The sequence below is a fragment of the Peromyscus leucopus genome, chromosome 2 (assembly GCF_004664715.2).
Source record: "Peromyscus leucopus breed LL Stock chromosome 2, UCI_PerLeu_2.1, whole genome shotgun sequence".
Lineage (NCBI taxonomy): Eukaryota > Metazoa > Chordata > Mammalia > Rodentia > Cricetidae > Peromyscus > Peromyscus leucopus.
Window position 1 is genome coordinate 78447732 of NC_051064.1, and position 22037 is coordinate 78469768.

The 22037-nt window shown below is 42.2% G+C and overlaps 1 protein-coding gene across 1 annotated transcript in view; it reads right to left on the reverse strand.

Annotated features, from left to right (window-relative positions):
* The window catches only part of Cdk5rap2 (CDK5 regulatory subunit associated protein 2), a 186428-nt gene that overhangs the window by 53895 nt on the left and 110496 nt on the right, over window positions 1-22037 (reverse strand). The window contains 4 exon segments of the mRNA XM_028885700.2: window positions 288-519; window positions 5046-5478; window positions 14167-14281; window positions 14284-14350. Coding sequence (XP_028741533.1) covers window positions 288-519; window positions 5046-5478; window positions 14167-14281; window positions 14284-14350 — 847 coding nt within the window.

Sequence of the window (22037 nt, forward strand, 5' to 3'; positions counted from 1 at the left end):
AAACCAAGGCACCCATACAGGATTTCAAGGGAATGCAACAGAGACCCCTGCCTCCATGACCTAAGAATACTACAAGTCTCACTAGTCCAGACTCCAAAATAAGAAGACAATTGTTTCCTTTCTCATATTTATCCACTGTGCATTCTTTCAGGAGTTAAGATTAATCACTGCAGTTCATTAAACTTATATACAAACTTACCACAATTCTGAACAACAGGAATAGTATTTTAGGCAGTTCTGTGGGCTACTCACCCAGCTCATAGAGAACACATTTTCTTGATGCTTACCATTCAGCAGCACAGGTTTGGGCGTTGCCATCTCCTCCATCATTGCCTCTGCAAGAATTAGCTTGTCATGGAGTTGCTTATTACGTGTTTTACACTCCTTCAGCTCCCCCTGCAGCTCTAGAACTTGGCTCTGGAGCTGAGCTACCACCTCTGGGGAGGCAGGAAGATCATACTTATTTTCCAATAACTCAGGTGTTTTTAATTGGATCAGAAAGCCCATCTTCTCAGCATCCTGGAAACACACATGAACAGTACTGAGTGTGATTAAAATACTCTTTTGTTTCGTGGGCAACATTTTTGTGTTTTTAAAATAAGTTTCAAACTATTTACCTCTAGTCCTATAATAGCATCATCTTTATCCATCCCTAAGAAAGAGCATAGATCTTGGCAGATCCTCACCCTCCTTGGCAGACATATACACACACTGAATGTCAAGGGCCCTTCTTTACACCCTCTAGGCCCTGGCCCATGGTCTCTTTGGATAACCCAAACATTATAAATATGGCCATCCCATCTTTAACACAGTTTTCTAGGAAATGTTTTTATTTTTGTTTTTATCTGTTTCCTCATTTCTCACTATTCCTATTGTGAACCCATCTGTCTTATTCTTGCTAGTCCTCTACTTAAGTGGCTACTGACTGGGTTTCTACCTAGTATATTTTTCAAACTCAAAGCTTCCAACCTGCCTAACTTAAATGAAAGCTTTATAGGTGATCAACTCCTAGATTCCATCATGCCACATCCCCACCAGCAGGTTACTATCATAGCTATTATGCTCATCCACTCATTACACCATCCAGAAAGCTAAGAGTCTTCATGAAACTTCCTTTATTCTCATCACTCCCATTCATGGCTCAGCAGACTCCAGTTAAGTACAATTCCTAAGGTGCTTCTTGGTTCTTCTAAGTCTCCTCATTTTCCTCTGGCACCCCTAGTATAGGTTCCTAGCTCTCACCTAGGCAGCCTCCTGGGTACTGTAGCATTCACTTTGAGTCTCTCTAATCCACTCCATCCTGCAGCAAAAAGGCAAACTGTCTTTTCCTTGTTGCTTAAAACAGTAACAGTTTCCTGGTAATTTTAAGTCAGTCAATGTCCATACCATAGCTTACAAAGTACAGCATGACCTATAGTCTAAGTCACTACCCATGCCCACTTTAGCCCACTCTCTGGTCACACTAACCTTCTATAGGTTCCTCGAAACATTACACTTCTTGCACCTCAGGGCTTTAGCATATCTGTCTAGAACACTCATAATTGCTCACCTTCACTTCCCTACTAAGCAATCATTCATCACGACAGTTCAAATGTGCCATCCTCACGGGAACAAGCCCCTGACTTGGCCAAGCCAAAGCTTCCCGTTATACACTCAGTGTCCCCTGCCATTTTCTCCAGAGGACATCAGCATCATTGTAATGGCTGAGAAAATCCATATTCACTGTCTGTCTTCCACACCTGAATGCAAGGCCCAGGGTTTCAACCTCTGCATATTTTTATCATACTTATCATCATAGGTTCCAATCCAGTATATAGTAGACACTCTAGAGGCCAAATGAGGATATCTTTCCAGTGGTGAATTTCAAACACAATCAAAAAATGAGAAGAAAGACTCAAATCTAGAATATATAAAGTATTACAACTCAATAATAATGAAATAGAGTGGTCCAATTAAAAAACAGGAAAGCGATCAGGGAGACATGTCTCTGGAGACAACACAAGGCTAACAAGCACATGGGAGGATGCTCAGCTTCACCGGCCGTCAGAGAAATGCAACTGAAATCTCAAAAGAATACACCCATGCCTCTTCATTCCCACTAGGGAAGCTACAGTCAGAGATGGTACAAATGTGGGCGAGGAAGTGGTGGAACTGGAAGACTCATACACTGCTGGGAAGAAGGTAAAATGGCACAGCCAGTAAGTCAGAAGTTCCTCAAAATGGCTAAACACAGAGTAACCATGTGGCCCACCATCTTTACCCTTTGGATCTAATCAAGGGAAGTAAAAACACCTGATCACACAAACATCTGCATGAGTAGCAAAGAAATGCATAATATCCAAAATAAAATGTGAACTAGCCATACCTCAGAATGCTACGTGGTGAAAAAACAAAGGAAGAACTATCTCTTACTGCAATATGAAAGAACGCTGAAAGCATTATGTTGAGTGGAAAAGCTAGTCACATATTGCAGGATTCTACTATAGGAAATGTCCAAGACCAGAGGTAGATTTTAGTGGCTGCTTAGCACTTGGGATGGGAAGGTGGGAAACTGGTTTGACTACTAAGGAATACAGGACTTGCTTAGGGAATTATGGAAATGTTCCATCATGCTTGTTTTCAAAGAACCAAGATGTTCAAACAGCTACTCAAACATCATTCAGCAAAAAGACTCAGGGGTCAAAGTAGCTCTTCAGATTCCAAGGCTGTTAGGAAAAGTGAGATGCTTTCTGTCCTGGAGTTCCAAGGAAGAGAAGAGAAAATGTTCAAGGACAAGGGCAGTTTGAGGAAGTGAGAGGAACCACTTGGGAGGAGGTAAATGCCTCAGCAGAGGACTGGGAAATAACAGTCAAATTCTAGGTTCTGGGTTTCCACCAATCTTTATTCTTGGACCCAAATCTGTGTGTCATATGGCAGCAAAGAAGAGATCTGAAGTGTACAAATGCCAAAGCCTATTTGAAGATGGAAGACTGCCAACAGTCAGCCTAACACGAGTTCTGAAATAACACCACATAAAACGCTGCCGTATGGACTGGAGTAGTCCCACCTACCATCGATATTAATGAAGGCAGACTGTAAGGCCTTACTTAGGAATGGAATTCACATGTTCTGAGCTCTTGCCACATAGCCACACTGCTCTAGGCACATGCATTCTTACTTCACTGTACTTCCATATAGCCTGGGAATTGGGGTTGCATTGATCCATTCAAGGTACTGAGAGAGGTAAGGTAGGCAGTCAGGCCTGATACAAGCACATCTATAAAGTCCTCTATAACCATGTAACAGGCAGGCTATCTGGTCTCTGCCTCACTCTTAGGCTGCAATGATAATCTTTTTAACTAGATACCAGACTTCTGGCTTAAGTCACTGGATTACCAATTCTGCCACTACCAAAGCCACAAAGGAAGCCAATGTCTGCCTTCCTCTGAAGCCAAGCAAGCAACTACCCCCTCTCCACTTGCCAACTGAGGCATTCTGGTCAGGTCTCTAAGTCTTGCGGCACTGTGTATCTTCCTATGTACAATGATTGTAATATCTACTCATATTTGTTGAAAAAATTAAGTCAGATAATATAGGGAACTCAGCAGAGTCCTCGGTACATACAGATGATAAATATAAGTAAATGATAAAATTTTCTTTGTTCTGAAAACATGGCAAAAATAATTTTATTTGAAAATAAAATTAACATATTTGGAAAAATTAAGTCCATTCAATTATCCAATTTCCTAAACACAGGATGGTATCTATCACACATAAGAAAAAAGCAAACAAGCAAGCAAACAAAAAAGAAAAAAAAAATAACCCTACCTAGTTTTCCTAATACAAACTGAAGGAGCTGGGGCAAACAAGAGCAATTCTACTCTAGCCAACCTGAACAAATTTGCATTTTGAGTACCATTAATATAATGGCAGTATATATATTTTTTTGTTTTAGTCTCTACTGATATCTTTAGAAAACGCTTTTCTAGAAATTACAGTTTTGGTGCATAATTTAAAACAATCAAAAGCAATTTTGCTAATGATAGATCTAACTCTGTTTGGTAGGCACAAAAGCAGTAATTTAGTGGTCAGAAAATAAACTTAATTCTCCATTCTGATGCTATGAAGCAGTGTGTACAGTTGATTTCTATGCGACAAAACTGCCATCAGCAGCAAGCATCCCACAGCCTTCACTAAAGGTATCAGAATCATGACCCCTTCCTTCTCCATCAGAACACATCTCTGTTACAGAGATTCTCAACACCAACCCTCACTCCCAAAGGACTGTAATGTAGGTCCAATCATGCACTGACAAGAAAGTCTGGTACTTAATCATCTGGCCTGTGGGACTGTGCTTACAGCTTATAGAGCAGCTCAGAGAGAACACCAGCACACACACATACACTCAGCAAAACCAGATCTCTCTATTTTGGACCACTGTGGCTGGAGGGCAGCTTGACAGGCAACAGGGGTGGTCTTTCAGGCAGACACAGTGCGTGCCCCAGCCTCGGCCCTTTACTTTAGGCTGGCTAACCCTGAGGGCTCAGAATCTGGTATCCAATAGAAATAAAGCTCTCAGAATGATGTCTCCCATCCAAAGCCCTCCTAAAACAGAAGCCAGGCTCTCATCCTCTAAAGTTGAGTTGTTACAATTTTACTGCAACATGCTAATGGAAATGCCCTTCAGTAGATATAAACTCTGGTCCAATGGAATCTTAAAGAGCCATCATGGGGAAACATCCTACTTCATAAAACCAAAGAGAAAGTTGCAGGTAGATAGATAAACAGAATTCCATGTGTGTTTTTCCTAGTGAAAACACAAAAGTATCCTGGTAAATAAGATAGGGCTGGGGTCAGAGTAAAAAGTGGGAGGAGAGGAAGAAGCGGGCAGAGAGAGGAGAGGAGAGGCCTGGAGATAGAGGCTGGAGGACAACACAGGAAAAGAAAGCTGCCAGACTTGGCCTTCACAGAAACAAAAAATGTGGTGGCATTGAAGGTGATTTTTTAAAACGTTTTTGTTATTGTTGTTTAAGGTAAATACATAATTACTATATACAAAACCTTACCTTGTTGATTGTACTGGAGAATGAGAAGGGAGTGGCCTGTAGCCCTGCCATCTCACACAAGGCCTCTGACTCAGGGTCAGTGTTGAAAATGGCCTCTTCTGGTTTCTCTTCCCAAGCTTCTCTCTTCCTTTCAGATTTGAATCCATGTGGGGTATCCTCTATGGTGACAGTTTGCACCGAGGCATTCTTCAGCTCCATCTTGGCTTCGTCACCTGTCTTTACTAGCCAGGTTCCCCATGTTGACTTGAGTTCATTGCATGACTTGGAGAATAAGTTGTCTGGGAAGGAATGGCCAAGTTCATCTCTCAACTGAACAGCTACTTGCTGAAGTGCCTTCTGAGCTTTACTATCAAGGTGATCTCCAGGAAGACCCTGCTGCGCCAAGCATATTCGTTCGAAAAGCAAGGCACCGAGTGCTTTCAGAAGATCCGGCCTGTTTCTCCAAAAGAAGACAGCAGGAGAATCAGCCTCCTGCTTCAGCTTCATCGACAACCCAGCCTCCCAAGTTTCCCCCCACCAATCCCGTCCAGATTCAGCCTGCATTAAACATATTAAGTTCCCAAATATGCCAGGAACCATGACAATCATCTGATCTCATGCAACCTCACAACACCCAAACAAGACAGATATTACCTTGTTGAGTTCATGGATAATGTCACACAGGTACAAAGCCAATTAAGTGGACCACATGAATATATAAAAGGGGGCTGGCCTAGGAAGGTGCACATGGGATTACAGGATGCCCATGGCAATAATAGGGTGCCCTACTCCATGACATTGGCCCCATTCCTACGTTCAGTACATAATATTGGCTTTGGATGAATTATGCCAACCTGGATATTCCATGGGTGACCTGATCCATCTTGCTGTATAACGAGTGCTCAATAAACAGATTTTAATGAAGGGATGCTTCATAACAAGCATGCAGATAGAGCACAAAGTGCATTGCTTTGAAGGCTGTACCAGTTGTTTTTGTCAAATTGACACAATCTAGGGTCATTTAAGAAGAGAGAATCTCAATTGAGAATATGCCCCTTCAGATTGGCCTATAGTCAAGCCTGTGGGGGCAATTTCTTGACTGATAGGGAGGGACCCAGCCCACTGTGGGCAGTGCCATCCCTGGGCAGTGATCGTGAAATATATAACAAAGCAGCCTGAGCAAACCAGTAAGCATCATTACTCCATGGTCTCTGCTTAGATTCCTGCCTTGCTTTCTCTGATGATGGACTATAACCTGTAAGCCAAATAAACACCATGCTCCCCAAGTTGCTTTTGGACAAGGTCTTTTTCAAAGCAATAGAAAGCAAACTTGGAAAAGGACAAATAAAAATGGCTTCAGGGGTTGACAGTACGCTAGGAGACCGAGCAATTGCTTAGCATGTGCAAGGCTCTCAATTTGACCCCAGCCAGAAAATAAATTCAAATAAATAAATGAATAAACAAACAAATGAAATGACTCCAAACTCTACGTGACTCTTTGACAGGAAGGTAAATTTCCTTCCACAGAAGAGGAAGATTAAAGGAACAATGAGGATTAAAAGAGGTAGCATCCAGGCAGCAGATGTTCTTCACTGTCCCTTGTCATGTGCCCTTGTCCCACCTATGATAGTAGCTGAAGCTGTGTGGACAGTGGAGACATAGCAGGTCCCACTTCAAGCACCCTATGCTTCTCTGCTGCCCTGGAACTCTTTCCAAAGCTGAGCCAGCCAGCAAGACAGACTGGAGTGGAGAGAGCTGAGATCTCTGAGCTGAGAGCTGTGATATGAATGTCGTAGCTTCCGTCCTGAGGACAGAAGCCCAGGCTAAGCTGCCCAGCTGCCCAGCTGCCCACACCAACCATCTTTACTGGCTTCCTGCTCCCCTACACAAGTCTGAGTCTCTGGCTCTGCTTTTCAGGGACTTGGAGTAAAGCCAGCATGGGAAGCAGCCAGGATGGTTCTGGTCTGGCACGTGCTCCTTTGTGTGCTGAACACTGTACTGGCAGAAGGGCTCCAGCAAAGATGTCAACTGATGCTAGAAAGAGGTGGAAATAAGAGACTAATCTACAAGGCAATGGTGAGTCACAGGGGAACTGAATGGTGGTGTAAGCATGACACTGTGATGAACAGTCATGGTCACTCTGCGGTGAAGAAAAAAGTAAGGCTAGGAAGTAGGCAGGGGACACAGGAAGATCTCACATGCCACATCATGCTGAGCAAAGGACAGGCCTCGTCGCAAAATGGACTTCAGAAAGGTGAAGAGCTACTGTGCAAAGGAGAGATTTCCCATCAGGATGGTGCTGTAACACACGTGTGCTCCTTCCACTCTCATCCACTCACAGAAATGACAGCAGGCAGCTATACACAACAAGAGGGCACGAGAGGGCACAAAACCAAAGATCCCAAAAAGGAAACACAGCCTGGAACTGCAGTGGGGGGTAACAGATACACAAAGTCACCCTCAGGGCAGAAACAAATCTGACAGAAGTTATAGGCCCCAAAGGGCCAAGCTGAGACGACTTCAGTATTCTCACCCTAGGAGACTAAGGGTGTGGGTGGTTAATAAACACAAACTAAATTTGCATGTAAAATCCTCTCTTTAAAAAGACAACAATCAAGCAGGCAAAATGGCTTAGTAAGTAAGAAAGCTTGTTCTCTGCACCCATGTACAGGCATGGATGCATGGGCCTGTAATGCAAGCACTGGAGAGCAGAGATAGGTGTACACCAAGAGCTCACTGCCATCCACAATAACTGAAAAGGTGAGCTTCCGGCTCAATGACAGGCCTTTGTCTCAGAGCAATGAGGCAGACAGTAACAGAGGAAAGCACCTGGCATCTTACTCTGTGTTCCACATGTGTGCTTACAGGCACACATACCTGCCTGATACATGTACCACACACCACACCCACATATACATATGAATATGCCAAAAATGACTAAGAAATCAGAAAATTCATATCCAAGAGAATAGAAAGCAATCTAATGAAGAGTACAGAAAAGGCTTTAAGATTTCTTTTTATTTTGTGTGTGTGTCTATTTTTGTTTTATGTCTACACAGCAAGGCATGCAGTCCCTGCAGAAGCCAGAAGAGGGTGTCAAATCCTCTGGAATTGTAGTTACAGACAGATCTGAACTGCTATAAGGATGCTGGAAGAGCAGCAAGTACTCTTAATTTCTGAGCCATCTCTCCAGCCCCTCCCCTACACACCAAGAATAAAGTTTAAATCACTGACAAAATAAAGAAAACAAAAAGATGGAGAACAGGTGAAACAGAGTTAGAGAATTGAGAGAAAGTGCTCCAGTCAAGGGTTGGTCTAGGAGCTGTGACTGCCTTCTAGAAGAAGGGCCCCTCAGGTAGAGGTAAGCTCACGCAGTCACAGAGACACCTTTGTGTTATTGTTCTTGCCTTTTCCACTCAGTTTCTCCTTACTGCTTTATTTCATGAAACCTTGTGAGACAGACATATCCAGCCTCCCTCTGATGTCAGTTGATCTTCTCAACATGGCCTCTGCAGACAGCAGTAAGGCCCACCTCATTTCCAGAGTCACACAGTCTAGATCAAGAGAGTGAATTCAACTCAAAATTTAAAAATTAAAAGCAAAATATATGCTGCACCACTCACTTCTGGTGTGAAATCATTTAGACTACACAGACCACCTTAAAGCTATAATAAACCTGGACTTTAAAAATATTTCTGATATTCTTAGTATCAGAACTAAATTTTCCTTTTTTCCTTTTCTTTCTTAATATAGGTAAGAAATAATGACAACTGCTCGTCAGCTAGTCAAAGGAGGACAATCACTCATCACCAAACAACACACAATAAAACCTAAGAAAAAGACTTGACAAATGGGTAGTAAACAGTGGCAAAGGAGGCCACTGCAATATACTAAATGGTGGCTATTCAATCAAACATTTCAAGTGTTGCTTGGCTGGAAATGGGAACAGTGAATTCATTAAGCTGTCTCTGTAGTCAGGACCTTCGGATTGGCGTGGTCCAAAGGTCTCATCGGAAAGCCTGGGCGGTACACTTCTACACCCTCCTGAGCATCTGTGCCAAGCAGAAGGTATAAGAGAAGGCACTGACATTTACTAAGCACTTGCCATGTGTCAGGTCCTTTAAATACACAACATCCTCACAGGCTGTGAGACCAGATGAAGAAACAGGCTCAAAGAGAAACAAGCTCCCAGCCAAGTGGCAGAGCAAAGATTAAAACCCAGCCCTTTCTGACTCCAAGAGAGCTCTAACTCTTTCTGGCTTCCCAAACATAGCCTTTGCTGCACTGTGGAATGCTCAACTATCTGCCATTCATTCATATACTGACTGGATATTTTCCATTCTTCCAAAGAGGAATGGACAAGCCATTAAGGCAAAGACAGACACAGCTGTGCATACAGTGATAGCTAAATCAATGCATAGTACTTACGATATAATGTAAGTATTATGAATAAGAAGGAAGGAGAGAAGAAATCTGACAGAAAGTGTACAAATGGGATCTCTTTAAATCAAGTAGTCAGGAGGAACCTCTCCACAAAGCTGACTGCTCACTCAGGATCTGCTGATGGTACATTTTGGTGAGTCTATCACAGTAGAGAAAACACTAGCTACCAGAGGCCCCTTTAAGAACAAGCTTGGTCAGTGTGGCTGAGGCCCAGCAAACACAAGTGTGGCTGATAAAGATGGAGAAATAGCAGAGATTGGGTCAAGAAGCTCTGATCTGACTGTGAGAGTGGGAACCCACTAAAAGGTGTTAACATACAAGAGATGTAACCTGACATAAGTCTGAAAAAGACCCTGGCTACTCTATGGAGACTGGACTACAGAAGGCAGAAATGGGAACAGGAAGGGAAATAAGAAGGCTGCACAGCTGCAGGAGTCCAAACAAGAGATGTCGGCAGTGAGAAGGTAAGAGTGGAGATGAGAAGGGACTGATTTAGGGCTATAATCTGAGGCATGACTGTGAGGACTCGCTTCGGGCTTTAGGGACTGAGGAGCATGCACTTTGGGCTACAGCTATTAGGCAATGTGGACACAAACATGACTAATACTAGAAAGCAGCAGAGTGGCACCACGTGGGTCTTAGGTCAGCATTGAAATGTCTGATCCACAGACAGGAGGAGGTGTCCAGCACACAGCTGGCTGTTAAGATCATGACGCAGAAATCAGAGCCACATAGCCATTCCAACGGCAGGAAGGAGTGGAGGCATGGAGAAAGAAAGGGGCTGAGACCCTGGCTCTGGGACACACCAGTGTCCTTTAACAGAGGAGGCAGAGAGGGAGAGAGGGCAGGGAGGTGAAAAGAAATAGGCAGCCAGGGAGAAGGGCAGCTGCTGCTCAAGGCTGGCAATGGATTTCACAGTTTAGAAACTGTTACCGACTGGATAGAGGCAAAGGCTGTGAAGGCTCTTATGATGGTGTAGAGAATGGGAGAGGTGGAAGCTGTGAATATCAGCAATTCTTTTGAGAAATTTTACCTCAAATGAGAATAAAGAAATTGGACAGTAGCTGAAACAGATGTGAAATCAGAAGGGAAGGAGGCACTCTTCCCAAACATCTAATATCAGGTGTGTCTCATGCTTATGAAAATGACTCAGAAAAAAAGGCAAAAAAAAGGGGGGGGGAGTTCAGAAGAGACAGGGAGCTAGGAGGTCAGAAGTGAAGTCACAAGGGGAGGCCTGTTCTTGGATAGCAGCAGGGATACTTCTAGTCTACCCTAGAAAAGGCAGTTTGCAGTTGACAGTCAAGCAGGGGCTCGGATATGATTGCTTCTATCTGTTTAGTGACTAATGAAATGGGATCCTCAGTTAGTGGGACAGGGAAAAAGAGAACCTGAAAAATAGTTCAGTGATTGCCACCGTAAGTGCCAGGCACACAGGCCCTAGAGACACAGGGAATACGAGCTGCTAGCCAAGGCTGGGGTGCAACAGGCTTAGCCTAGGTCTCAGGGAATAGGAAGAAAAAAGCACCAGTGTAAATTACGTGGGACCAGCATGTACCAGAGCCCTGAAACAAAGGCTACTCTGAGATTTGTTCTCAGTACCAAGATGCTGTGTGGCCTATGCAGAGAAGGCAAGGCAAGAACAGCACAAACAGCTAAGAAGTGGGCTACCAGATACATGGCTAGCAGAAACGCACAGCTAGGTAGAATAACACACTGCATATTTAAATGCCCATCAGCAGCACTGTGATGCCTGAATGGGAGGAGGCTGTCACAATGATCCTGGAGAAAATGATGGCAAGCTAGGGCTAGAGAAGCAGCCTAGGTTTTGGAGGTGGAGACCAGAACACCAGAGAAATCCCTAGACTTTAAGGTCTGATCCTTTCTAGAACTCCCAAGTTTCTATTCCCTCTGAACTATAAAATGTACCTCCAAACACTTCTCCCTGACAACCTAATCCTAGCCCAGTCCCTTTGGCCACTTCTCCAGTGCCATCTTTAGACTCCCTGCCAGCCTCACATTCTGGTGGTTCTACGCCTATCTATCTCTCAACTATGCCCACAGGGACAAATCAGATCTTCTGTGGTCAGTTGGAACTCAAAATTGTATGAGCCTTTCAAAAACAATTCTTAAGCATACCTAGAGCTCCTCTTTCATATTTTTACAATTTTTCAGCTATCAGCTATCACTTGACATTGAACTAAAGAGACCAAAAACTTTTGATGAAGAAATTCTGAATCATGCCTCTAGAGGGTGAACTGGAAACATGTAAGGCAAGGACTTGGAATCCACAGAAGGTGAATGCCAAGGAAAAGGAAAGGGAGCATTGCTCATTCCACAAGGCAGGCTGCCCTGGCCTTCTCACACCACCAACAACAGTGAGTTGCTCAGTTGGGAAAGTGCACAACAACTAATGAGCCATTTCCTGATCATTTCTGGCAGACAAGTGGAGTCAGTCACTCTGGAGTCTCTCCATTTTCACAGTCCCTCCAGGTAGATGGCTGGAAAGTAGAAAGTCTCAAAGGCTGAGGAGAAGTCTTAGGCCTAAGTCTATCAAAGTTTGCACTGGGGTCATCAGACACTGGCTTGGTAATAAATAGAGACACACATCATTAGCTGGCTGGTGTACCTGCTGCATATGGTATTCATAAAATCTTCCCTGGGCTGAGTGGCAAAGGGTGGAATTAATAGGAAAGGTATTTAAAAAAAAAAAAAAAAAAAAAAAAAAAGGTCTTACTATGTAGCCCAAGCAGTCATCAAACCCACTGGCACCCTCACCCTTGCAACACAAGGCCTGAGCAGCAACAGTCACAAAACTTTACTTAGTGCTATAGATATACTCCAGATTTATTATTTTATTTCATCTTTATAAGATTCCTAGGCGGTAAGTACCATCATCTCTAGGAATGAAGAAATCAAGATGGAGACAGATGGCACAGAATGGCAGAGCCAGACAAGAGCTCTGTTCAAAGACACCCCCGCCCCCACCAAGAGCAACACAAACATTTCACTCCTAGAAGGAATTTCTAGGCATAGGACTAGTATTGCCCTGACCAAGGAAAATATTGAATATCTCCTACTCCCCCATTCCCAGACAATTCTCCAATGGCTAAGGGAATACTGGATCCAAAGTGTTACCTTCCCCCATCTTTGTGAAAAGATTACTGGCCACAGCATGTAAAGCTGAGCCTGTAAAGTAGCTAACCAGGGGCTGGTCTAGAGCATGTATACAAGTCAGGCCTTCAATAGGGCCTTGGAACCATGACCAAACCATCATGGGTTCAGTAGTATACAGGGAAGAATAGTGTTCAAAAACGAAGGTTAGGCAGAGTTAGGCCTCTTTTTCTAACATGAGCTGTAGCTGCTAGTAGCTGGGAAGTGTATGGGACAGGCAAGTGCAAGAGAAAGCAGGTACCCATGTCCAAACATCACATGTTTGCTTTCAGTGTTGGCTCATAAGGGGCTTTCTCTAAAACCATAATTAGGTTGGAATTTTTACAATTCGTGAGATTAAGAATACCAATTTTGAAGACTTGTGATGAGTGCTCACATGCTTTTCTGACAACTAGCTGGAATAGAAAGGCTTGTCCACTAGAAGCAAGCACATATCTCCCAAACTACCTTGTTTTCACCACAGTCCCCAGTTCACAGTATCCATTTGGTCCTACAAGGTCTGGGGGCAGTGGTACCTTTTACCTCAAACTTTACAAGGTTGGGTATTCAGAGGCTCCAGAAACTCTCTAGTCTTGAGAACCAACTAAGACTGTTCAATTCCCTTTGAAGATGAAGTAGTTATGTCTCCAGAGGACTCATACTCAGAAAATGTTAGGTATCAGGGATTAAGAGGTTGGGCCTCATCAAGCTTGCCAAAACCAGAATGTTCCAGTTTTCTTTTCAGCAGAAAGGTCCCACAAGGCTTAGTAATGCAATGATGTAAGGAAGACTAGGGTGTCTGGCTCTTGCCAAGAGTTAAAGCGGTAGCAACTTGTGTTTTTCTGCCTGTATCAGAACCGAGAACTTTGGTTGAGATACACCTCACACTAGTCAATTTTCCTATTTTTTTTCTTAGTCCGCCCAGCAACCCTGAGAAGCAGTCAGAGAAACTGAGATAATGAGAAAAACCAGCACAGCTCTTACTGGCTTCAAAGCCCAAGCAGCTGCCATGGATGGTCTAGAAGGAATATGAAAGGGAAAACAGCTCATAAAAGACTGATTTATAAAATGCAAACATATCTAATGTTTCTCCTTTTTTGTGTCAGGAACACGGCCTGTAGTATTTCCCCACATAGGAAGAGCTCCCAGCAGATACAATGAGAAAAGAATTTAGTTCAAGCTCAACATAAAACAGCGGAGTCACGACTGCAATGGTGTTTCTAAGCTGATGCCAAAACAGGAGATGCCAGGAGGGCTGACTCCTCTAGCTCTCGACAGCCAGGCAGCTTTCTGAGACTCTCAGGAATAATTTTAAGGGAAAGCTTTATCTCACCTCTTTGTAATGGGCCTGAATGTGGCTCTGCTCAAGTCCCCTCACAGCCACCAGCACGCAGTCTAATTACTTAATTGCACGACTGGCAAGATTCTTACACAGCCATTTCAGGAGCTCTCGGGTACCCTGCACACCACCACCTGAGTCCATTTAGCAAAGTGAGTGTATTCTTCCTCAAACCTCCTCAAACAAAGAGGTACCTGGGCCCATGTCTACCTGGATTCCAGCGAAACTGTGGCCTTCTTTTGGAAGAAAGTGTCAAGCATGCGTAGGAGTTCGTCTTCCAGGCTCTGGTCTCTAGGGATACCAGGTGTGGGAACCCCATCATGGCTAAAATACTGGAATCCATGTGTCTTAAATATCCATTTTTGCAGCCACCCTTGGCATAGTCCTCCATGATCTGCAAATGAAAGTGTTTGGTTAGACAGAGGTATATAGAGAATGGAAAGGATAGGCGGATAAGAAAGGGATACAGGCGAGTGAGAACTGGTCCACAGGCAGGGACAAGGAAGGAAAGGGAAGATGCAGGACTGCGAGTACATACCATTCACATTCATGTTAAGAAAGGGAGGCATTTGTATCACTTTCCTTAGCCTCAATTTTCTTACTCTAAAGTGGTACCATATCTCTTGCTATGGTTCAGAGAATAAAATAAGATGGCCAAGTTAGGGTAAGTGTCTGACTCACTACAGGAGCCCTCTGGATGCGTATTCTCCCATCCCATAAGTCCACTCCTTGGAAATTCTTCCTAAGAAGAATGTGGAATGAATGTCCTCAATCATGCTTTGGATAGTTATATGTTTCATATAACATCATTGCTTAGATTATAGACACATACATTATTATTACTCTACTGACACATAGTAATTAACAGGGATTTGATATATCTCATTAGGAGGGTGGAGAGTTCTCAATTCCCATGGAGATGTTATTTACAAATCTACCTTCCTGGGTCACTGGGGTTCCCAGAGGAGCATTACCACAGAGACTTCTAGTTAAAGCCTGTTCTGGGCATGTTCGGAGATGGTACAATTAGCATCCTCTCTCCCCTATCCAAAGCTGTAAATTTTCTCAACCAGTCTATAAATAACTCCTCTTGACTTCATTACTGTTAGTGATATACACATATTAGCCATCACTCTATCTCTCCACACTGGAAAAATGATTAATATTTTTTTAAATGGAAGACAAGACTCACACAAATGAGCTGTTATTTATAGGATCTTTTTTTGTCACCAATCTAGTTATTAAATCCATCAAATATGCAATCTCCAAAAAAGGAAAAAAATTAGACTATAGTAATAAAAGCAGAAATTATTATTATTTGCTGAGTACTTACTATATGCCCTTTTGTTTCAGTATCAGAGAGATCCTTCCCAGAAGGTTAGTTAAGGAAGGAAAACAGAGACTGGAGTGACATGGTCAAGGCTCAAAACCAGGTTCATGGGATTCCAAGGCCCCCATTTCCATTGCTTTGTGTTCCAAAACTATCCACATCAGCTATTGGCCACTCATGACTCTTGTGAATGTGGATATCTTGAAGACCAAACGTTCCACACCTTACAGCACCCACCTCTTACTATATCCAATCAATCCATATCCAACCACATCTCAATATTTAAGGTTCTTATGAGCTTGGAGATTGTTTAGTCCAATTGTTCAGTAGAAATGTGACTAGAAGATTCTATATGGATGGGCTTAATGACCAGAGTAATACTGAGCTAGGTTATAAGGATCAAGAGATTGCAGAGAGACACTCCATTCCGTCAGGGAACACTTGCACTTCAATCTGATGACCTGATAGGTCATAAGAGTCCAGACACAAGGATTCCTAGCCTACCTCCATCACTGGAGCCCTAATCTGTGCTCTAGATAAATCATCTCCTCTCAAAGGCCTCAGTTTTCAATACATAAAATGAATGGTAGATTAGCTCTTTAAATATCTATTCAGGCCCAACAGCCAATTCTTACTGTTCTATAACTACCCAGTCCTTATGTCCAGGTATGTTTCATGGCTGACTCCATCATCCACTTTATAACTTCTGATAAAAAAAGAAACCAGTTTCTCTACTGCCCACTGGCATAAAGGAAAACATAATACAGGAAGAATGAAGAGAAAATGGACTACAAATACTCCAGACTGCAAACTGACTTGGGCATGGTGAGCCAGAGTAAGGAGTAAACTATGTTTCTACCACATTACTCTGCTCCAAATGCTCTGGAAATGATTCTCATCATCTGCTTCAATTTTGATTGTGTCTTTATCCTCCTTGCTAGCCAGCAGCTATATGGAGCATGGATTAGGGTGAAAAATGCAATAACAACAACAAAAAAAGTGTACAGCATGAATATGAACAAGTCAGTGATGTCTTTTCTGAAAAAAAAAAAAAAAAAAAAAAAGCCAAACAGTCAAGAACAACAACAAAATACTAACAAACAAAGAAATGTCAAGCCATGAGATAAAAATTAGTTGAAGCCAGAGCTTCTGGCTATGGATAAATCCCCCCACAAAACAACTGGGGGCCTTTTCCTGGTCCTGCATGGTCTTCCTGTGAGGCTGGAAATTGAGCATGCTCTCTGTGGCCGCTGCCATTCTGCCTTTGCTAAATCCACTTTCAGATTATAGAAGGGTAACAAGATTTTTAAAAAATAGCTATTGATGGAACTGAAAATAGCAAAGAGCAAAAAAGCAGTAAATGAAATTTATGGTATACCCAAATTATTCATCACTTCTCCTATTTAGCCCAGGGAATAAACCTCTTGTTAGAATGTCACACATGTGAGATGGACAGTCCCAGTAACACTGTCATTTTGCTGACAAAAAGTCCTCATCTCCAGTGAGAAGAGTGTCAGGTTACTGATGATAACTTTACACTTTCGGAAATGAAGGACTTAAAAGAGACTGCATGAATCTGAAATGCCTTAAAAGCTAGAAAGTCCCAGTGTTTCTGCGTTTTGTGTTCCCTAGAATGGACAGTACAAAGTTCCCAGGAAAGCAAGAGTCCAACTCTCCAAACATCCAAAATTTTGGTCATAAGACATATGAATTCCCTTGCAGTATGGAGGTGTGAGTATGGGAGAGATGGCCCCAACCCTCACAGCCTGTGGTTGATGGGAGTGCTGGCCCCACCCCTTGCCTGGGCAGCATGCTAGAGCTAGCCCTGGTGGCATGTGTGTGGGAGAGCTGGCTCCTGCCCCTCATCAGGGTAGTGATGAAGAACTGGCTCTCATGGTATGGGTGAGGGACAGCTGGCCCCAATGGTGTGAATGTGGGAGACCTGGTCCTGCCCCTTGCCAGCTATCAAAGCTAGGAGAGCTGGCCCAGAGGGAGAGCTGGCCCTGTTGGCATTGGCATAGGAGGGCAGGTGGGCTGACCAACTCAACTACCACCCGGTGCCAAGATTCAGGCCCAACATCTACTTCATCTAAGAACTATGGGAGCATATAAAAGGGCTGGTCCTGCAAAACCAAAGCTGTAGGATCTCCATGACACAGGGCAACAACAGGATATCTGAAAGGAGTCTCAGTGGGGATCCAGTATTGATAGTGTAGTAGTAGCCTTGAACCAGATCAATGACTCATCGCAATGAACACTTACTTGCATGCAAAGCTGTTTGGGCAAAAGGGTACACTGGGTGACAAACCATGACACACTGCAGGTTCAAGATGAGACATTTTTTGGCTTTGGGTTGGGTTTTTTTTCTTTAAATTTTTATTTTTCATTTCTTAGTGTGTGTGTGTGGGGGGGGTTGCAAGGCCAGAATGTGGATATGAAGGAACAGGGAGACGAGTGGGGTTGGGGTGCATGATATAAAATTCAAAGAATCAATAAAAAGTTTTTTTTAAAAAAAAAAAGACCTATGAATTAACCTAGTAGAAACTAAGAGGCACTTTCCACATACACCAAGGTGGCCATGCCCAGTAAGGGTGTCAATCAAACCTATTCTAAAACCCACATGGAATCTCATGTTGCTGATGTATCACTTAGCTCAGGGTCACTTGTCAGGCAACTGTGTGTATGGGATACCTGTGGCTACATCCCAAGAGTCTTACCTTATGAGTTCCTACAATTAGTCAATTGCAATCGTAACTCTCCTGGCCTAGCTAAAACCCTCATCTTCCTCTTAGAGGAAGAACCTCGTTCTTCAGAAGAAACGCAAAACAAAACAAATTGATCTGGACTGTCACTTTATAGAAAGTTCTCAAGGCCAGGACACTCTCGCCTACTACCTTTGAACTATGAAATCAAATAGATCTGCTGAATACAAACCACATCTACAATGCTACAAAGCATGAAACAGGCTGATGTGAACAAACTTGCTAAGAAATAAAGTTTACAAAACTATTGAAGCAGCTTTCTCTATTGCCTTCTTAATTTTTCTTGAATCCTTGGCAATAGAGACAAGGCATTAAGTTTTGCTATATATCCTATCTGGCCTGACTTAGTACATAGACCAGGTTGGCCTGGAATTTGTGTGGTCTGCCTGCCTTTGCCACCTGAATATTGGGATTAGGTGTGTACTCCTATGCCCTGTAGATATTCTTAGGAAATAAGGACCAAACAAGGGTACTAAACTTGTTTGTAGAAGCATAAAAATATTAAACTTATTCCTAGGTGCTCACTAAGAAAAAAAAAATGTCCCAAGAGACTGGTACATGAGTGTTCCTATTACCTTTTGTCCATGAGTCTACTAACAGCATAATGAACAAACACTAATACATTCTAACAATGCTACATAGAAAACTATTAGCTCATATAACAACATGAGTGAATTTCAAAAAGATTATCCTGAGTGAAGAGTTGACTATGATTCTAATTATGTGAAAGTCTAACAGAAAATTAAAACACTGTAGACAAAGCAGGGGAATAGGTGAGGTAGGGACACAAGGGACATGGGGGATCTTGAAAAAAGGTTTGATTTATAGACACATAACCTTGTGGAACATAGCAAATGTAGGCTTTCAGGTTCTTTCTGAAGAGACAGAAGGATGATAAACAGGTAAGAAGTGTTAAGAGAATCTAGGTAACTAGTAAGTACCACATGATCTCACTCAAGTGGAATCTAAACAAGTCAGTCTTTTGAAATGTAGAGATCAGTGTTACTGGAGGCTGGTGAGGGTGAAGAGAGGAGACTAGGAGGGCTTGGGAGAGGTAGTCAGATGGGAGCAACATGTGAGCTGCTACACAGTAGATGCCTACAGATAAAATAACATGCACGTCATGAAACTAGAAGAAACAATTTTACCTTAAAGAAATGACAAAATGCTTGATGAGCTAAATATATTTGCCTTAGCTTAAACATTACATAGTATATATACATTTATCCAAACAATACACAGTACTCCATTAATGCCTATAATTATTTTTAAGATGGCTCAATTATATTGTTACTTCCTTTTTTTCTAAACACAATAGTAAAAAATAAACTTAGAAAGGAAAACTGTGTTTTTGTTTTTAAGAATTACAGATAATAAATGGCTTGAAGTCTGATGTAATGACCTAAATGTTATATTAATGTTATTTACATGTAATGGATATATTTATACGGGAAAACTGGGTACACTTTAATTTTGTTACTGTTGTTTGTTTTTTGTTCTGAGCCAGGGTGTAATGTGGCCCAAGCCATGTAACTGAAGCTGACTGTGAACTTCTGGTCCTCCCGGCTCCACTTCCCCAGTGCTGGCACTGCAGTTGCTCATCACACCGCCTGGTTTGTGTGGTGCCCTATAGGGTCACATAGCAGAATGTGAGGGTCATAACAACATTGGCAACATTCAAAGGTTGCTGAACACATGACAACCAAAGTTACTTCAAACTCAAATGGGTTTCTGGTAGCAACTGCCTATATTGCATCACACAACTTCAACACAGCTTTCATTCTGAACACCCAACATGTGCTCCTTGCAGTGTGAATGCCATCACACTATGCAATACCAACTAACAGTGCCTGAAATACCATGGTTCGATTTGAGACTATTGGATGCAAGCAATTCCTATACATATACTTTACTGCTCTTATAGACACATGAATTGCATAAAATACTTAATATTTTCTTATTATCATTCCTCAAAGTGTAAGCATCAGATTGGTTCACCTGTGTGTTACATTGTGTAATGTCTGATGTGAAAAAGTGTTATTTGAGTTGGAGGCAAAGTCTCCTTAAAAAAAGATAAAAATTCTTAAATGAAGTTTGGCTTGCAATTAACTCAGAATTGCCAATATTTTTTAAATTTCATTTTATTGTGCTCATTTATCAGTGTGTCTGTCTGTATAAATAAATGTATTTGTACGTGTGTATATGCACCTGTGTGCATGCAGAGGCCAGCAGTGTTGTAAGTAGTTTAAGGATGCTCAGCTTGTTACAGAGGTACTAGGATCCCAATTCTAGTCCTCATGATAGAGCAGCAAGCACCCTTGGCTGCTAAGCCATCTCTCCAGCCCTGTCTAACAGTTTCTAAAATGGTCTCCAAACATACTTCTGCATTTTCCTACTCCATATTTATATGAAGCAACGTTCATAGAATTAATATCATAAAATCAAAATGTCAATCAACTCTGGGAAATGTTGAAGATGCTATACATTCTGCATTATAAATATTCAGCCAAGTTTAAGTCTTTAAATAAAAATAAACAAGCACATCCAACTCATTAGCATATAAATTTGCTTCTGTCTTTAATAAATGGTAAAACTATATGGACACCAAAGATTTGCTTTAAAACCCATTTCTTTATGATTTATTACTAGAAAACTATGAGCTATGTATAGCTAGGTGGCTGAGACTGTGTAGAAAGTCTTCAGGGGAAAAGGGGCTGCCAAGTGGAAAAATTTATAAGACATTGCTTGAGAGTCTTACAAGGTCCATTTCTTGATCAATGTGACAGCCCTACTAATAACTGAACTCAATTAAATTAAGCTCTTTTATCTATCTCCATGTCCCCCAATCCTCAAGTTTCTAACCACGTATATGACAAAGAACAATACAAGTAAAGCACGGTAACCACTAACCCCGTGAGTACTGCATCTTGCCAGCATCCTCTCTCTAGATGTCTCCATCTAGAGATGTCAGTTCCACACGCTGCATGTCATGAGTTTCAACATTCCTACCCTAACTGTGTCCTGCTGAAATGACCCCATATGATGGTGACTCCTCTCACATCACGTAATAACTGGCAAACACATACAAGAAAGCAGGGGCACCTCAGTAGAGACTTTTATAATTAAGCTCATTAAAGACAACAGGATAGCTGTTGGTCACATGGATGGCTTCTACATAAACTACCCACATATGGGAAGTATGCATCCTCAGGTCCTCCTGCAATGGTCCTGATTAAAGGCAGTCATTTTGGAAAGAACCATGAAAAACTCTATCAGGCCTCTAAACTACTCCTATCTTTATCAAATTAAAAGTTGTTAGGGGAAGGTACCTGAAAACAAATCCTAGAGATAAAAAAAAAAAAAAAAAAAAAAAAAAAAAGCCAAACAAAAAAACAGGAAAAAAAAATGTGTATAGACATTTGCAAAAATGACTTGAAGCCATTCATGTGTCCAATAAGAGTTAGGCCATTAAACTGTCTTCAGTTTCTCAGTTAGATGGAAAATGATGCTATGACTTAATGACAATAAGAAAACTGCATTTGGTGCCTGTGGTGTGACTCCTTGTACAGCCTTGGTGCAGTGGAAAGGGGCTTGGACCTGCCTAGGCTCAGTGTGCCTGGCTCTGCTGAACTCCCCATGGGAGACCTCGATTTGGGGGATGTGGGGATGCGGGTGGCTTGGGAGAGAGGGCTGGGGAGTGGAGGAGGGAGGAGGTAGGATCTGTGGGTGGTAGGTAGAGCGAGTAGAAATTTTCTTAATAAAGAAAAATAAAAAACAAAGAAAACTGCATTTCAACATAAGTGGCACAATCAGAAGATACAGTTATGAAATGTCAATTATGCTGTTTTAAAGCAACAGGATTAACGGGTATTTCTTCATATTCTAAAATCTCTCCTCTCTATTTTCTAATTTATAGCCTCCAAGAGAAGAGAAATGATGCTCTGCCCCCAGTCTGTAAGCCCTACTGCTCAGAGATAGCCATGGAAAAT